The sequence below is a fragment of the Colius striatus genome, chromosome 18, assembly GCF_028858725.1.
Source record: "Colius striatus isolate bColStr4 chromosome 18, bColStr4.1.hap1, whole genome shotgun sequence".
In the NCBI taxonomy this organism is placed as follows: domain Eukaryota; kingdom Metazoa; phylum Chordata; class Aves; order Coliiformes; family Coliidae; genus Colius; species Colius striatus.
The window spans coordinates 2,839,058-2,855,071 of record NC_084776.1 but is presented as its reverse complement, the minus strand read 5'-3'; the positions used below and the strand labels follow the sequence as shown (position 1 = coordinate 2,855,071).

General features: G+C 59.3%; 1 protein-coding gene across 4 annotated transcripts in view; it reads left to right on the top strand.

Moving 5' to 3' along the window:
* ARSG (arylsulfatase G) overlaps positions 1 to 16,014 on the top strand; it is a 32,925-nt gene that overhangs the window by 5,772 nt on the left and 11,139 nt on the right. For 3 of the 4 annotated variants that reach the window (XR_009819965.1, XM_062010464.1, XM_062010465.1), the window contains exons 4-11: positions 204 to 251; positions 331 to 442; positions 1,071 to 1,208; positions 3,859 to 4,052; positions 4,618 to 4,698; positions 8,058 to 8,166; positions 12,441 to 12,561; positions 15,759 to 15,849. Coding sequence is in view for 3 of the 4 variants with exons in the window: in XM_062010464.1 (XP_061866448.1) it covers positions 204 to 251; positions 331 to 442; positions 1,071 to 1,208; positions 3,859 to 4,052; positions 4,618 to 4,698; positions 8,058 to 8,166; positions 12,441 to 12,561; positions 15,759 to 15,849 (894 nt within the window). In the remaining variant the exon portion in view is untranslated. The remainder of the gene's footprint in view (positions 1 to 203; positions 252 to 330; positions 443 to 1,070; positions 1,209 to 3,858; positions 4,053 to 4,617; positions 4,699 to 8,057; positions 8,167 to 12,440; positions 12,562 to 15,758; positions 15,850 to 16,014) is intronic. The other variant, XM_062010466.1, reaches the window with a different exon arrangement.

The following is a 16,014-nucleotide window of genomic DNA, read 5'->3' as shown; positions in this document are numbered from 1 at the left end:
TGCACGGGCACGAGATACCTTATGCATTTTTTCTGGGTTTCTGCCCAAATAAAAGGCATTCTGGAAACATGGCCAGCACAAACAAGTGGCCTTTCTTGTTGCTAGATTAAAGCCCTCAGGGCTGCGGGTGCCACGTGGGTGATGGCTGGTGGTGGCTGGAGCTGCTTTAACCTCTGAAATGATGTTCTATGGCTTCCATGCAGGGAAGTGGCACCTGGGACACCACGGACACCATCACCCCAGCTTCCGCGGTAAGGGCTGTGCCAGGGGGGATGGGATGGGCACCCTGCAGCCACCTCATCCCTGCTGACACCCTCGTTTGCCCCTCAGGCTTTGACTACTACTTTGGGATCCCCTACAGCAACGACATGGGCTGCACAGACAGCCCTGGCTACAACGTGCCACCCTGCCCGCCCTGCCCACGGCCCGGAGTGGCTGCCAGGTACAGGGCATGCGGTGGGTTCCGGTGCTGGCACTGGGAGGTGGGGGTTTGCACGGTGTCCCAGCTCCAGAGCTGCCCTTTCCTAGAGTCACACAATGCTGAGGGTGGGAAGGGCCCAGCAGAGCTGCTGAAGCCCCAGCCCCAGCTAAAGCAGGATCCCCTTGCTCAGGGAGCACAGGAACGTGTCCAGGTGGGGTTGGAAACCTCCCGAGAAGGAGCCTCCACACCCTCCCTGGGCAGCCTGGGCCAGGGCTCCCTCACCTCAGCACCAAAGGACTTGCTCCTGGTGTTTAAGTGGAACTTTCTGTGTTGCAGCCTGTGTCCATCACCCCTTGCCATGTCACTGGGCACTACAGAAAAGTGTCACCCCAAAAAGAGTGTTGCCTTTGCTGCAATCACCTTCCCTTATGCTCTGTAAATGCAGTTTCCCCTCTGTGCACCCCACAGCAGGGTGCAGGTTGGGGAGCTGGCTCAGTTCCCAAAGCACCCAATGCCATGAGGACATCACTGTCCCCTTTCTTCTCCCCTCCTGGGCTGTCTGCGGAGCAGGGGGAGCAGCCAGGCTCTGTGCCTGCTGCCACAGCAATCCCTGCTCTGCTGATGAGCCCACATGGCTTCTTCCTGGCAGGGTGACGAGGAAGGACTGTTACACAGAGGTTGCCCTCCCTCTGTTTGAGAACGTGAGCATCGTGCAGCAGCCCGTGGAGCTGGGCAGCCTGGCAGCGCGCTACATGGAGCAGGCGGCGTGGTTCATCCGGCGGGCGAGGTGAGTGGCCAGCCCCAGCACAATGGCATCCTGGCATGTACTGGAAGAGCTGTGGCAGTAGGTCAGAGAGGTTCTGCTCCTCCTCTAGTCTGCCCTCGTGAGACCACATCTGGAATATTGTGTCCAGTTCTGGGCCCCTCTGTTCCAGAAGGACGGGGAGAAGGACAGAGAGTTCAGGGCAGGGCCACTGAGATGATGGAGTGGAGCAGCTCCCTTGTGATGAAAGGCTGAGGGAGCTGGGGCTCTGGAGCTTGAAGAGACTGAGAGGTGACCTCATACATGGTTACAAATCCTTCAAGGGTGGGTGTGAGGAGGCTGGAGCCAGGCTGTGCTCAGTGATGGCCAATGACAGGACAAGGGGCAACGGGCACAAGCTGGAACACAAGAGGTTCCAAAGAAACACAGGGAAGCATTTCTTCCCTGTTCAGGTGACAGACTGCCCAGATGGGCTGTGGAGTCTCCTCTGGGGACATTCAAACCCACCTGTGTGGTCCTGTGTGCCCTGCTCTAGGTGGTCCTGCTCTGGCAGGGGGGTTGCACTGGATGAGCTTTCCAGGTCCCTTCCAGCCCTTGAGATTCTGTGATTCTGTAACAATGGGAGATGGAAGAGAGGTGCTGCCATCCCTCTGTCCTTCCTCTCTCTGTGGCTGGAGCAGAGCAGCACCCTGAGGTGCTTAAACTTGCCCTGTGTGTGGGATTTGATGCATTTTGGGGATACAGCCCTCCAGTATCCCTGGGCTTCAGGGTTTGCCTTCCCCAGCCTCACAGGGACACGAGGAGCTCGGACACGCTCTCCTCCAAGGAGCAAAGCAGCTCCTCAGAGACAACAGCCCCAAAGCTCTGCTGATGCAGATGGGCTGTGTCATTTTAATCCCTATTACCAGCGGATTATGAGCTATGACTTTGCAGAAAGCCTCCCTGCAGTGTGAGGAGGGGAGTGCTGCCAGGCAGCCCCGCCAGAGCCCGGCCTGTGCCTGCACCCAGGGACAACACTGACCCGGGGAAGGACCACGGTGGGGTGTCCTATGGGTGGGTTGGGGTAATGGGGCAATTGAGGGGCTGGGCAGGGAACAACCTGGTGGGGGAAAATGGCTCCTTAAAAGCCTGGGTACTGTTTTGCACACACAGTCCCTACAGTTTATCCCCATTGGGCTCAAGTGTACTCAGGCACCAGGCTGCAGGGCAGCAGTTATCCCTCCTCCCATGCAAACCCCCATCCCTCCACACTGTGAGGATACTGTCAGGCTGTGAAACCAAACGTGTGAGCTCCAGGTTAATGGGAAAAGCCTGTAAACTCCCAGCAGCATCTCGGGGTTATCAGCGTTCACGAGAACAGGATCAAGCAGGTGCCTGCCTTCTTGCGCCTTCTCTTTGATGGCTTATTCCAGTTTTCCTCTGCCTGACTCATTCATTACAGGGCAACAAAACAACACTGGATTTGTCATCTTGGTGTTTTTTTAACCACTCGTGTCAAGGTTGAACAATTGGTGGCAGAGATTTGGCTCTGCCCGCAGCGCCCCGAGCGCGATGTTCATGGGAGCAAAAGTCAGGGGCGTCTGTCTTGAGTCATTGGTTAAAGCTTTGCTCAGATTTTGAGAGAGTTCTGAACCACCGATGCAAAAAGCAAGAGGGATGTTCAGCTGAACGCTGTGGGCATGAAGCTGGGATGTGATGCAGCGTTTCCCACCTTGGGGTCTCCGGCATCCCAAGAGGAAAGGTGCCGCGTAGCCTTTGGCAGCGGTGACTGGCAAAGGGGCACATCAGCACTCCCTGACCCCTTCAGGGTGCAGGGCAGGGAAGGATGTGGCAGCTCCGGGCAGGATGGGATTTACTCATTTTCCATCCCCAGGTGGGTGATGGGTGAAGGAAGGAAGTGCCAAAACACACGTTGGAAGGGCCCCGAAAGCGATGGGGTGGCTGGAGCCGGGCGCGTGCGCGGGCTGCGACACGTCCCTGGGATCCGGCCCCTCCCCGCGCTCTCCATCCCACCCTTCCCCTCCGAGGTCCCTGAGGAAGAGCAGGCCTCGTTGGAGGAGATAAATATAGCTGTAAACAAGAAAACAGGACATGTCCTCTGATGATTTAAAAGCAAACAGGCAGCGGGGCAGCGTGCGGTGAGCGAACGTGCCACGCTCCCTGTCCTCAGGCCGTGCTTGGGGTTGCTGTGGGTGTCCTGTTGCTGCTCGTCCTCTGCTAAAATCACCAGCTCTTGCTGGGGAGGGGGAGGAAAGGCCAAAATGGGCCCCAGGAGAGAGGGCAGGGAGGCATGTGGGTGCCAGGGGTGCTCTGACACAGTGTTTGGCTGGCTGCTGGCTGTGGGGCACCGGGAGATGAAGGGGCAAGTGTGTCCCAGATGGAAGGACAGTGGATAATGGGGAGAAGTTTAAGCAGGAGCAGGGGACAAGTGGCTCACAATGCACCAAGCAGCCGCCTTGCAAGGGGAGGAGGTACCCAGAGGGTGTGCAGTTGGCAGACAGGGTGGTTTGTCCCCCAGGAGCTGTGGCAGAGTCAGGGCTGGCTGCAGAGCTCCCGGGAGGAAGGGTCAGCAGTCCGTGTTCCCCAGGCTGGGCAGTGCCACCCCAGTGAGCTCCTGCTGCCACTTTCCCCTTCCCCACCCCAGCTGAACACCCTCCCCTTCTCCCCTGCACAGCGACAGCGGCCGCCCCTTCTTCCTCTACCTGGCTCTGGCTCACATGCACGTCCCGCTGCAGCTGCCCCAGCCGCCCCCCGGCCCTGGGAGCAGCATCTACGGAGCTGCCCTGAGCCAGATGGATGCCTTGGTGGGACAGATAAAGCTCCTGGCTGACAGCCACGGGAAGGGCAACACGCTGCTGTGGTTCACAGGTACGGGCAGGGACAGGCAGCGGGCACAGGGCTGTGTGGGGGTGCTGAGGGGCAGCCCCTGGGTTTGTCCCCTGCCCTCTGTGATCTTTTGAGGTCCCTTCCAGCCCTTGGGATTCTGTCATTCTGGGTGATTTGTGGCTGAGCTGCCTGAGGCTGTCACATCTGGGGCTCAGCCCAGTGCCCACCCCAGCACCCACTGCGGGTCTGGCCTGGCAAGGCTGTGCCTAATTAACCCACAAATCCTTGGTTCATTAAGAAGCCCAAATCCGCTCTGGCTGAGCCTCCCTAATGAGGATGATGCCAGGAACTGCTCCACTGCTCATTAACACCCAAAGCTGGTGGCAGCATCCCCCCCTGCCCGGCTCCAGCCCCTCCCCCAGGCACTTGGGCAGCCCCAGGCCTGGGACATTGACTTTTAGAAATGAAAACAAATAATCTCACTGCTCTTGCTCGTGTGAGAAACACGTCCCAGGGATGGGGGGAGGGATTCAGGGGCCCCTTGGCCTTGCTCAGCCCCACACTGCAGAGCTGGTGGCACTCACTGGGACGTCTCTTTCTCTCGCAGGTGACAATGGTCCCTGGGCACAGAAGTGTGAGCTGGCAGGACGCCCGGGGCCCTTCGTGGGGGCCTGGCAGAGGCAGCGAGGTAACCTGGCAGCGTGTCCCCAGGGGGCAGGGGCTGCTCCACACAGCCCTTCGTTGCCTGCTGAGGGGGGCACAGGGAGTGTTTCACAGCGTTCCCTCTGGCTGCTGCCCTGGGCTCTGTTGTCTTGAAGACAACCCAGACTTAAGTTTTTCTTCCAAGCAGTGAAGTTTTCCCCTAAAACTCCTGCAAGGGGGGGCTGGGGCTCAGTTACCCCAGAGCACAAGGCGAGCGGCCCCCGTTTGCAGAGACAGATGCTCTCAGTGCCCAAGGACAGGAGCCACTGGCTCCATCAGGGTCTCACCCCCCCCAGCCCCATCCCACCCTGAGGAGAGCACCCAGCAGCCCTCCCAGCACCGCTGGGCTTTGCTTTCCTTTGGGTTTGGGGTGTTTTCTTTCCCTTGCCTTCCCTCCTTTTCCGGCCAAGCCATCTGCTCGGTGGGTTTCTCGCAGCCAGAGCAGCCGGGAGCCCGCATGAGTCAGGCAGTTCCCACTTCTGCTTGTATTACGCAGTGTGAACGGGGGCTGGGCTCGGTTCCCCTCGCTGCTCAGGGTCACAGGAGGAGAGGGAGGGGGGCAGAGGGGCCACAGCTCCTCTTCTCCTCTTTCCTCCTCCACTTCCTGACCGTCAGGCGATGCGACCGTGGCCGCTTCTCCGGGCAGGCGCAGCCGGGCTGGCTCCCAGTCCCGTTCCCAGAGCCCTCCCTTGCTGGCCTCGGCATGAAATCCTAACCTTCACTTAGTTACTTTATTTCTTTCCTTTTTCTTTTTCTTTTTTTTCCCCCTCTTTTAGTAAACAAACCCTGCTGACGACCTGGCTTTGCTCTTGAGCAACCCACGGTCACAAGCCCCAGCACACGGTACAGGCAGTACAAAGTCAGGGAGGAAAACACAGCCCTTGTCCAGCCTCTCTCTCTGCCCCACAAAAACACCCCCGGGCTTGGTGTGGCAGGAGGAGGTGGGGCTGGCAGGGCTCTCAGGGCTGGCTGTGCCCACCAGGCTCCTCAGAGCCCTGGGCTGGTTGTTGCAGGGGTGTTTTCACAGCCAGCTCCGTGTTGCTGCCTGCTGCTGCCTGCTCCCAGCCCTGGTGCTGCTGGGGGGATGCTCAGGCAGCCCATTGGCGGTGGCCCCTGCTGAGGAGAAGCTCTGTGAGGAGGGGAAGGGTGGGGGAGGATGTTCTGCTCAGGGCTCTATACATTTCACATAGCTCAGTGTTTCCTTCTAGGCTCTGACACACATTCCAGGGCTGTTTGCCATGGATTTTGGGTGGTCGCTGGAGCTGCTTCTGGGTGGGAGACAGAGCACATCCATGTGTGCCACCCCCTTCTCTAGCTGGGGAGCTTCCCACAGCCGCCAGCCTGCCCCAGAACTCCATCTCCCACCTCTGGGCTGAAGCCTGGCTGTGGCAGCTGGGATGGAGATGTGCATTTCAGGGCTGGGGTGCCGGCTGTGTTTCGAGGCAGGCGTGGGAGGCTCTGGACACCGTGTCCCCACGCTACAGGGGAACCAGGGGTTCCATCCCAGCACAGGAATGCTCAGCTCAGCTTTCCTGGAAGGCCACAGCCTCCCCAGTCCCTACAGCAGTGGGGCTGCATCATCCCAGCTCTGGACAGAAATCCTCACTTGGGTTTGGGGTGTTTCAGCCCCATTTACTGCCCAAAGCGTTAATGTGTCTTGCTCAGACATACTCGAGCAGCTGGAGAGAAACCCCCACCTGATGTGGAGACCCCCTGACCATGCCCTGGGGAAGCAGCTGTCTCACTGGGAGGGTTATTTAATATACACACAGAGATGGATATTAATGGTATTAATTGCTCTAATTGCTGTAGTTTCCTGGGGCACCTGGAGGCAGGGCAGGCCCTTTGCTCAAGCCACATGTGGGGGTGTGTTGGAAGCACCGTTGCATTTCCAACAGCCACAGGAGACCCCGGTGCCAGCCATGCCCCACTGCTCCAGGCCACAAAGAGATGTTCATCCAGGGCAGATGCCAGAAGTTTGGGTGGGCAGTGGGAGAGTGGGGATGTGCCAGCTCTGTGCCAGCAGCACGGACTGTGGAGTCAGAAGCATTTTCCCCACGGCACCCTCGTACCCTGCTCTGCCTCGGGAGCGCAGGAGCAGCACAGATGCCTGTGGCATCGGGACAGGACTCCAAGAGGAGCCAGGCTGGGGTGGGCAGAGGGGCAGGGGCACAGAGGAGGGCAGGGGCTGGCCTCTGCCTTGGCTGTGCCCCGAGGAAATGGCTGTGGGCGCGCGCCGTTGCCATGCCCACGCTGAAAGGCGCCAGACAAAGGCTGTGCCTGGGAAGTTTGCTGGGAGTTTCTGTTTGCCCCATTTCCAGCCCCTTCCCCCCACTCAGTTGCCTGGAGCCCTTTGGGCTACAGCCAAAGCAGAGGCTTTCCAACACCTTCTACTCATTTCCGTGCTCAGCACCCCCGTTTTGTTGCTCAATGCTCCCATTTTGTGTCTCAGCACCCCCATTCCGATGCCTCAGCACCTCCTGCTTTGTGCCTCAGCACCCCCATTCACTTCCTCAGCATCCTTATTTCCATTGCTCAGCGTTCCAGGTGGAGGAAGGGACTGGGCAGCTTCCCCATGCCGTGCATCTCAAAGCCAAGGGCAGAGCAGGGGAGTTTGGGTGATGCCAGGGGAACAGCTCTGTGGGTTAATTAGCCACTTCCCAGCAGGGTGGTATTTTTAATGAAGGAGGTTTGCAGCAGGCTGGGGGCTGTCAGTGCTTTACCAGGCAGAGGGCACCAGCCAACCCCACGGGCTCTTCCCAGTCCTGCATTTCCCACCTGCTCCATTCTCTCCCCTGACACCAGAAGTGGATGGAAACGTGGCAGCTCCAGCAGCCGACTGCATTTCTCCTCTGGAGCAGAGGAGAAACACAAAGCAGTGCCAAACTGAGCCCCCTCTCTTTTCCCTTTCCCTGTTTAGAATCATAGAATCGTTTTGGCTGGAAAAGCCCTTTAAGATGCAGTCCCAGCCCTCCCCTCACCCTGCCACAGCCACCACTAACCCCTGGCCCTCAGCACCTCAGCTCCATGCCTTTGGGATCCCTCCAGGGCTGGGCACTCCCCCAGCTCCCTGGGCAGCCTGGCACAGGGGCTGACACCCCTCTCAGGGAAACAGTTCTGCCTCAACTCCAATCTCAGCCTCCCCTGGGGCAACTTGAGGCCACTTGTGGTTTTTTTTCTCCCCCCACCTGACCCAGCTCCATCCCCAGTGAAATCCCCTTTCTTTGGGGTCACCTCCTGCAGCTCTGTCTCTGTGTAGCTCCTCTCCCAGGGAAACTCCAGAGGCAGGAGGGGTTTTTTTTCCCCCATCAGCAGGATGCTGAGTGCTGCCCTTTTCTTTTGCAGGTGGGAGCTCTGCAAAGCAAACGACCTGGGAAGGAGGGCACCGGGTGCCAGCACTCGCCTACTGGCCCGGGCACGTCCCTGCCAAGCGCACCAGCCACGCTCTGCTCAGGTAGGAGCCCGGCCAGGGCACCTCAGACCCACCATCCCCATACTGGGACTCAGGTGGGGATGTGCATCTTGGCAGCAGCAGCTGCCCGTGCTGGTTTTTCCCTGCCTTGTGCCAGACTCTGTACTTTCGTCCTCTCCCGAGCCTGTGAGACTTAATGCTTGAGCAAAGAGGAGCTGAAAGGGCTTTTTGTGAGGCGGGTGTGCTGGCGGGGGCAGCAGCGCGCCCCGTGTGCTCCTCCCGGCAGTTAAAAGCTGACCACGGCCTCTCTCCCCGCCGAGGAGCAGGCTCAGGCTTTGTGACCTGGGAATGGCTTTTCTGTGGAGGAGGGGGCGGTTGTGGGAAAGGGCAGCTGCAGAGGTGGCACTGGGAACAGGACGCAGCCAGGCTGGGAGGGAGGGATGGAGGGATGCTGCAGGTTCCAGCAGTGGAGGGGAAAGGCTGTGACCCCCTGCTCCTGCCTCGCTGAGGGGGACATGGAGGGGTCCCTGTGTGCAGCACTTGCACCCCTCTTCACAGCCCTCCTTGGGCACAGCCTGGGCTGAGGCTCTGCGACCTCCCAGCCCCTCCTGTCGCTTGGAGCCCTTGATGGTGGAGGTTGGGGCGTTGCTGGGTGTTGGGAAAGTGTTCCAGCTGCTGGAAGCAAGTCCTGACTGGTGTGCTGAGTGTGTGTAAGGTCCATGAGATAAAATGAAGCCTCTTACTCTCGACATGGCCTGAGGGCAGCTCTGGGAGCTGTGGGGGGAGGTTTGAGGTGAGGTGTGTCACTGACATCTGACAGAGCAGATGGATTTCACCTCCAAACCCTTCCCCTTCATGACTGGCTGATGGACTGAGCACTGGGACATGCTGGGGCAGAGCTGCCAACCCACACCTGCTCCATGGCCATGACAGTGAGGTGCAGGGTCACTGCCCCTCCACCTCTCCACCCCACTCCCCTTGAGCACCCTGCAGCCCTGCCCCAAGCTCAGGCATCCCGTTTATCTCCTCAAAGACTTTATCTGCTGCATTTCCCAGCTCCAGTCCAGCAGGTTGGGCAGCTGGAAGTGTAGCAAGGCAGGAGCAGCATGTGCTGTGCTGCACGCCAGGAGCTGGGGAAGCAGCTCTGCAGCTCCCTGGGAGCTGTGGCAAACCCAGCATCCTCCCCAGTACAGCCCAGTATGGCCACAGGGCCGTGGCTGACTGCTGCAGGGCGATGCCTGACCAGCACAGGGTGATGCCCTGGCATCAGGAAAAGGCAACCCCCTCTTTGGGAGGCAGCACAGAGCCAGCCTGGGGGATGCCCAGAAAGGTGTCACCACGGCCTGAGCTCTTGGGCAGGGTATGCAGAGGGGTGCAGAGGAATGTGGAGGGGTGCAAAGGGACATGGAAGGGTGCAGAGGGACGTGGAGGGGTGCAGAGGGCAGGTGCTGCTCAGTGCTCTCAGTGTGTCAGGGCAGGTGGATTCTCTCTGTGCCTCCAGTTACCCTTGGGGACAACACACCAAGGATGGGTGTGTGAAATAGGACAGTTGAAGACTTGTCCCCACAGCTGATGGGAAAGAGCAAGAAACCAGCAGGGAATAAAATCTGTGTGGTGGGAGACCTCTGCCCATGAGGAGGGATCTGTCTGGTGAGATCCCCTGGGAAGGGCAGGGGCTGAGGGAGGGCACATGTTAACCACCTGCACGAGCCTCCTTCTGCCCCTGAGGTTATGCAAATGCCATCTGCCCGGGCAGCGAGCCTGCCCAGGACTGTGCTGTGTCTCTGCCCAGCATCACTCAGCTTGGTGTCCTCCCCAGAGCAGGGAGTGGAGAGGTGAGGCAGGGTGAGTGTGCCCAGGGGCTGGGGAGGCTGAAGCCAGCAGACAGACGCTGATGCACGGCTGCAGACCTGCAGCTGCACGCTGCTGCCTGCAGAAAGCTGCCTCCTCGGCTTTTCTTAATGATACTGAATTGTGGGAGCCAACCACTGTGCTCCTGCCCTGTCCCAGCCCAAAGCAGGGCACTGGAAGAAGTAGGTCAGTGGGGTGGTGAGGCAGCACATTGCATCACCCTGGCTGTGCCGCCGGCGTGGGGCTGGGCTGCCTGGGCAGGCTGTGGGGAGAGCTGGTTCAGCTGCCTGCACCCCGTCACGGCTGCCTGAGCCAGCAGCTCTGCCCTGGGGCAGCAGGCAGGCACCTGATGGGCCCTTTTCCCTTCCCTTCCCTCCGTGTTCAGGACACTGGAGTGACTTATCTATTAGATCTCCCAGGGCCAGGGCTGGGCTTGGCAGCGTGGCTTCCCCTTTCCCTGTGAGCACGGCATCCCCAGTGTGGCTTCTGGGATGGGCCTGCAGGCAGAGCCTTTGCTTCCACACCAGCTTTGACCAAAACCCTATTGATTTCATGCCTTTTCCCATGGTTTTACATCAGCCTGTAGCCAGGGGGGATCCTGGACCACCTCTGCCCTCAGCCATTGTCCTCACCCCTGGGTGACAGTTCCCAGCGATTCCATCTGCTGAGGGGATGTTGATGGGGATCCCTGTGCTGCCCAGGGACTGCCATTCAGGGTGGGCCTGTGCCATGTGCTATGTGCCATGTCCCATGTGCTATCTTGTGTGTGCCATGTGCTGTGTGCCATGTCCCATGTGCCATGTGCCATGTGCCATGTGCTATGTGCCATGTGCCATGTGCTATGTGCCATGTGCCATGTGCTATGCCTGGCCTTGCCTTGGTGCATCCCCAGGCCAGGCTGTTTTCAGTGCCTCAGGGCTCTGCTGGCCTCGGTGCTTCCCTGGGCTGTCTCTCAGCAGTGTTTGTTCTTATTTGTTCTCTCTGTCTCTTAGCAGCTAAATTAAAACTCGTTGAATGGGAGAAGCGGGGGCCCTGAAGCCCTGTACTCTCTTCTCTCCCCTCTCCCACAGCCTCCATCGTGCAGGAGTGCTGGGTTTGGGATGGCAGGACCCTCTTATCACCCTGGGAAGCCCCCCCCTGGTTGAGGCACCCAGAGTTTTCACCTTCTGCAACAATTTCTTTGCCCTGACAGAGCCCCCTGTGTTTCCAGCCCCCCTCCCTCGCCCCCCACACCACTGGCACAAGGGTTTTGCATCCAGAGGGACTCTGGCCCAGTCCCTGTTGGCTGCTTGGCACTAGTGGCTCTGATGGCTCTGGTGGCACAGCCTCATCCCTGGGGATGTGTCTCTTGGCCACGCTGATGTGCTGCTGTCCCCTGGGGCTGTGGGAGACCCCGGGGTGAGGGGGCTCCTTTCAGAGGTGTGGGGTCACCTCAGGATCACTCCTGTGAGAGGGAGGGATGTGTTGGGGGGGGACTCAGACATTTGTGCCTTGCAGGAGGGGGTGAGGGGTGAGGGTTGGACCAGGGGGCTGCAAGGGGCTGTCTGCGTCCTGCTGGACTGAGCCCAGACCCCACTGAGTAACGTGGCCAGGGGAGGGGAAAGCCCATGGCCAGGCTGCCCTAGGGGCTGCCAGCAGGGCTGGGCATCACTGTCCCACCCCAGCAAGGACATTTCCCAGCCCACAGCCCCCGTGTGCCCTGGGGACATGGCGGTGGGTGGGCCACAGGTAGCAGGCAGGGCAGGAGAGGCTCTGCCCCTCTGCATCCCCCGTGCAGCCAGAGAGACTCCGGGCCCTTCCCCTCGGCCCTCCACAGCGGGAGGCAGGCAGGGATGAGCTCTGAGTGCTCTTTTGTGGCTGAGGCCCCTGAAAAAAAAACCCCAGAGGTTTAGGGTGGAAATGCTGACAGGCCTTTTGGTGGGAGTGCACAAAATAGCACCGCTCTCATTTTCCACTCTGGCCGCGCCGGCTCGTGCTGCGCCATGCAAAAGCCAGACCACATTTTCCTGGGGCCACGGGATCTGCTGTCATTGGCCTAAAAAGTCCCTGTGCCAGCACTTTCTCCAGAGGGTGACCTGCTGCCTTCCCTGTGTGTGCCCAGGGAGGGATGGGAGGGTGGGAAGGGGCTGCCCTGTTCCCCACCGTGCCCCGTGAGTGCCGGGTTTGCCAGGCAGGGGATGGGCTGATCCCGGCTGAACCTGCAGAGCAGCTGTGCCAGGGGTGCTGAAGGGAGGTGCTGAAGGGAGGTGCTGAAGGGAGATGTGTGAGTTTGCCAAGGCCAAGTCACTGCTTGAAGCTGGTTTGAACCCTTCCCGCAGAGCTCAGCCGTTGGGATGGGTGGGAAGCGGCCACCCCACTCAAAGACCACTCCCCTGGCATCAGCACACCCAGTGCCCCCCAGGCGAGGGGGTGTTGGTAGGGTCTGGGGGAGGCTTTGCTCTGATGACATCCCTCTCTTTCCCCAGCACCCTGGACATCTTCCCCACGCTGGTGGCCCTGGCTGGGGCGGCGCTGCCCCCGAACAGGCGCTTCGACGGGCTGGACGTGTCCCCGGTTCTCTTTGGGCACTCAGACGTGGGGCACAAGGTAAGGCAGAGCCACCCCCCGTGGTGCCATCCCTCTGCTGACAGCAGGTCCCACCACCCCTGAGCCCAAACAGGTAAGCTGGGGGGCAGAAGGGCTCAGAGCTGGCAATGGATGGACCCTTGGGAGCATCACCCCGTGTCCTGGAGGAGGAGGACAGACAGAGATGGGACGTAACCAAACTCCTTCTCCCAACGTGCCTGTGGTTTCTGGTTCTCAGGCAGGGCAGCCCTCCCCCTGTACCCCTCAGCTCTCTGTCCATGCAAGAGCTGCTGCTGACAGCTCCTTCAAGCCTCAAAGTCACAGTTAGCAGAAGCAGCAGCATGGTGACACGCTCCTCTCAGAGTTGCACAAGACTTTTGCAGAACCATAAAGAGAGAAAAAAAAGCCCCAAGCCCAAGGCTTGAATAGTCCCACAGATAAAGCCTGATTTGGCTGTTAAAGCCCCCTCCCCCCCTCCTGTGAGCACCACGGGCCAGCTCCCAGCAGGGGGCTTGGATTTGTTTTCAGTGTCCATCAGGGTTTTGGTATTTGCTTCATATTTATGGAACCCTCAGCTGAGGCAGGAGGGGAAGTGGGGGAGTGGGTGAGATCCAGGCAATGAGCTCTGCTGGGATCCTCACCAGGAGCCCCCTGCCCCTGCACCCCTGGGCCTGGGACGGGGCAGCCACGGATTGCTGGGAGCAATGGTTGAGTGGCAGTGATGGTTTTTTACTGGGAGCAATGGTTTGCTGGGGATGATGGTTTTCTAGGAGCAACATCTTTCTGGGTGTCAGGGCACAAGCCCACACTGGCCATTCCTGCATCAGCCCAAGGAACAAGGTCCAGAGCCGTGTGCCCTCCCAGCTCCCCTGGCTCCCCCAGCATCCCCCAGGCCACTGTTCATTTTGGGGGGTTGTGCTGCAGTCAGGGGGCACAGCTGGGTTGTTCCAGCCCATCCCAGCACTGTGGATGGAGTGGGCATCCCCAAGGGCTGTGCTTAGGCTGCCCTCACTGCTGTGGGATGGGGAGACCGGCCCCATGGGGTGATCAGGGGCATGTGCCTGTCCCTGCTCCCTCCCTTCTCTCTGCTTTTCATCACCCACTCACATCCCCCCCGGATGCTGCTGGGTTTTCCATGACACAAATCCTCCCAGAAGCAGCTCCTTTGCTCACCCACTGCCCCGTTCAGCTGCTCTGCAGACGGGGTCCCCTGGAGTAACCTCACTCAGTGTCCCAGCCCGCGGGGCTCCAGCACAACCTGTGCCAGGGCTGGGGCAGTGCCAGGCCCCTGTTTGGAAGCAAAAGCTATTTACAGTAAAAATAAACACATCTCCAAGAAGTATCAAGGGTACAAGTGTCAGACAAATGAGCTCTTTCCATGAGCTGAAGGGCAGCAGGGTGTGCGCCTGCTCCTCGTGTTTGCTCACTGGTGCAAACAGCCCAGAGCTCTGACAACAACTTTTCTGGGGAGAAAAAGCTGCTTTTTTCACCCCTTTTCCTATTAATGTTTTGATTAAAACAGCCAAAGATCAATGGAGGGGTTACAGACCCAGGAATGTTTCTTGAAAGGGCTCAATGGAAACAGAGTCACAAATGACACAGTGAATTAGGGATTCTCTGAGCTGGGGGGTCACGAGGCAGGTTTAGGAACTTGCTTGTCACAGGTCTGAGTCCCTTCACACCCAGGTGGCAGCATCCCACTGTGCTGCTCAAGGTAGCAGGGCTGGCAGCAGGGTGTAGGCAAAGCTTTGTCGCTGGAGGCAGATGAATTGGTTCAGTTCCTGGTGTTTTGGCTTCAGGGGCTCTTGGCTGTTTGCTGAGTTCTGCTTTGGAGCTGTTTTATTCTGCCTGAGGAGCATCAGCACAAGGGGATTCTGTAGCAGGGGTTTCCTCCTTGCAGCAGGCTCAGGCTTCACTGCCTCTCCCACTTTACACCCTTCATTTTCTCCATCTAAAACACGAGTTTTGAACCAAATTCCAGAGGTAGGGGGGGATTCATTGACCTGTCAGTGGAGGGCAGCGTTGGGAAGTCTCACCCCTCCAGTCCTGCTTCCTGGCATTTGTTGGGTGAGGTACCAGCTGGTCCCTGGGCTGGCCAGGGAGGGGATGAGCAGTCCCTGGGCTGGCCAAGGAGGGGATGAGCAGTCCCTGGGGTGGCTGGGGAGGGGATGAGCAGTCCCTGGGCTGGCTGGGGAGGGGATGAGCAGTCCCTGGGGTGGCCAGGGAGGGCTGGTTGGTGCCGTGGGGCTCGGTGCCGGGCAGTGCCGCGTGCCGGGCACCTGCTGAGGCATCGCTGCGCCGGGCAGCTGCGAACGCTGTTACTAAACTTGGCCCTGCAGCTGCCTACAACTGCAGCAGATGTTTCTCATTTTTAGCACAGTGGAAATTTCTTGAATCACTTTTAAACTCAATTCCCAGGGAGGAAACCTCGAGTGACTCATCCCTCAATGAAGCCATTGGCCCTGCGGCAGATATTATCTGACGGAGGAGCCCGCCGAGCCGTCCAGCTCACTTGTCTTCTCGCTCCCCTGTGCCAAAGCAGTCGTCCTGTGTGGATCAAGTGTCCCAAATAGAGAAAGGGAGAGATCTGACCCACCCTTTCCCTTCTTCCCTTCCTTCTCAGCCCCATCCCCAGTGCTGGGAGGGCTGTTGTTAGGGCAGGGAGCGCTCGCACAGCAGGGTGAGTCAGCGGCGGAGATGAGACGGAGCGTGAGGGATGTTCCAGCACCTCACCTCCTGTGCGGCCTCTGCCTCACATGAGCTCACCCTCAGCTTGTGGCTCCTGGCTGGCTCCAGGCAATGATTTGTCTCCCTTAGATGTCCCTGGCACCAGCTGTGAGCAGAGAAGGAGCTGAGTGTCCCCTTGACACAGGGCAGTGGTGGGTGACATGGAGCACCTGAGACCGTCCTGGCTCCATAATGCTCTGCCCTGCTCTGCAGAGACCCCCTGCACCTTCCTGATCCCTTTCTTGTGGTAGAATTCATCTGGGGAGGTAAATCTGGACATTCTCACATGCAAGGCCAGGAAGGCACAAGTGGGATGCTGGTGTATCCAGGTGCCCTTTGGCTGCCACCCTTCAGCAGGTGAAGCTCAGTTGGCTTGGTGTCTATACACACGTTCAAGGGTGGGATGTGGTCTCACCAGGGAGGGAGCAGGTTTCACAGGGCAGGTTTTTGTCTTCAGTGGTCTGATGGGCACTTTTCTATCCTTCCTTCAGGTTCTGCTCCACCCCAACAGTGGGGCAGCTGGGAAGGACGGTGGGATAGAGGCCCTGCGGCTGGCTCAGTACAAGGCGTTTTACACCACAGGTGCTGTGTCCCTGGCACAGATCAGAGAGGCTGCCAAAAAACTCTGAATTCTTGGTTCCCTGCAGACCCCTGGCCCTCAGCACCTCAGCTCCAAGGCTTTGGGATCCCTCCAGGGCTGGGCACTCCCCCAGCTCCCTGGGCAGCCTGGCACAGGAGCTGACACCC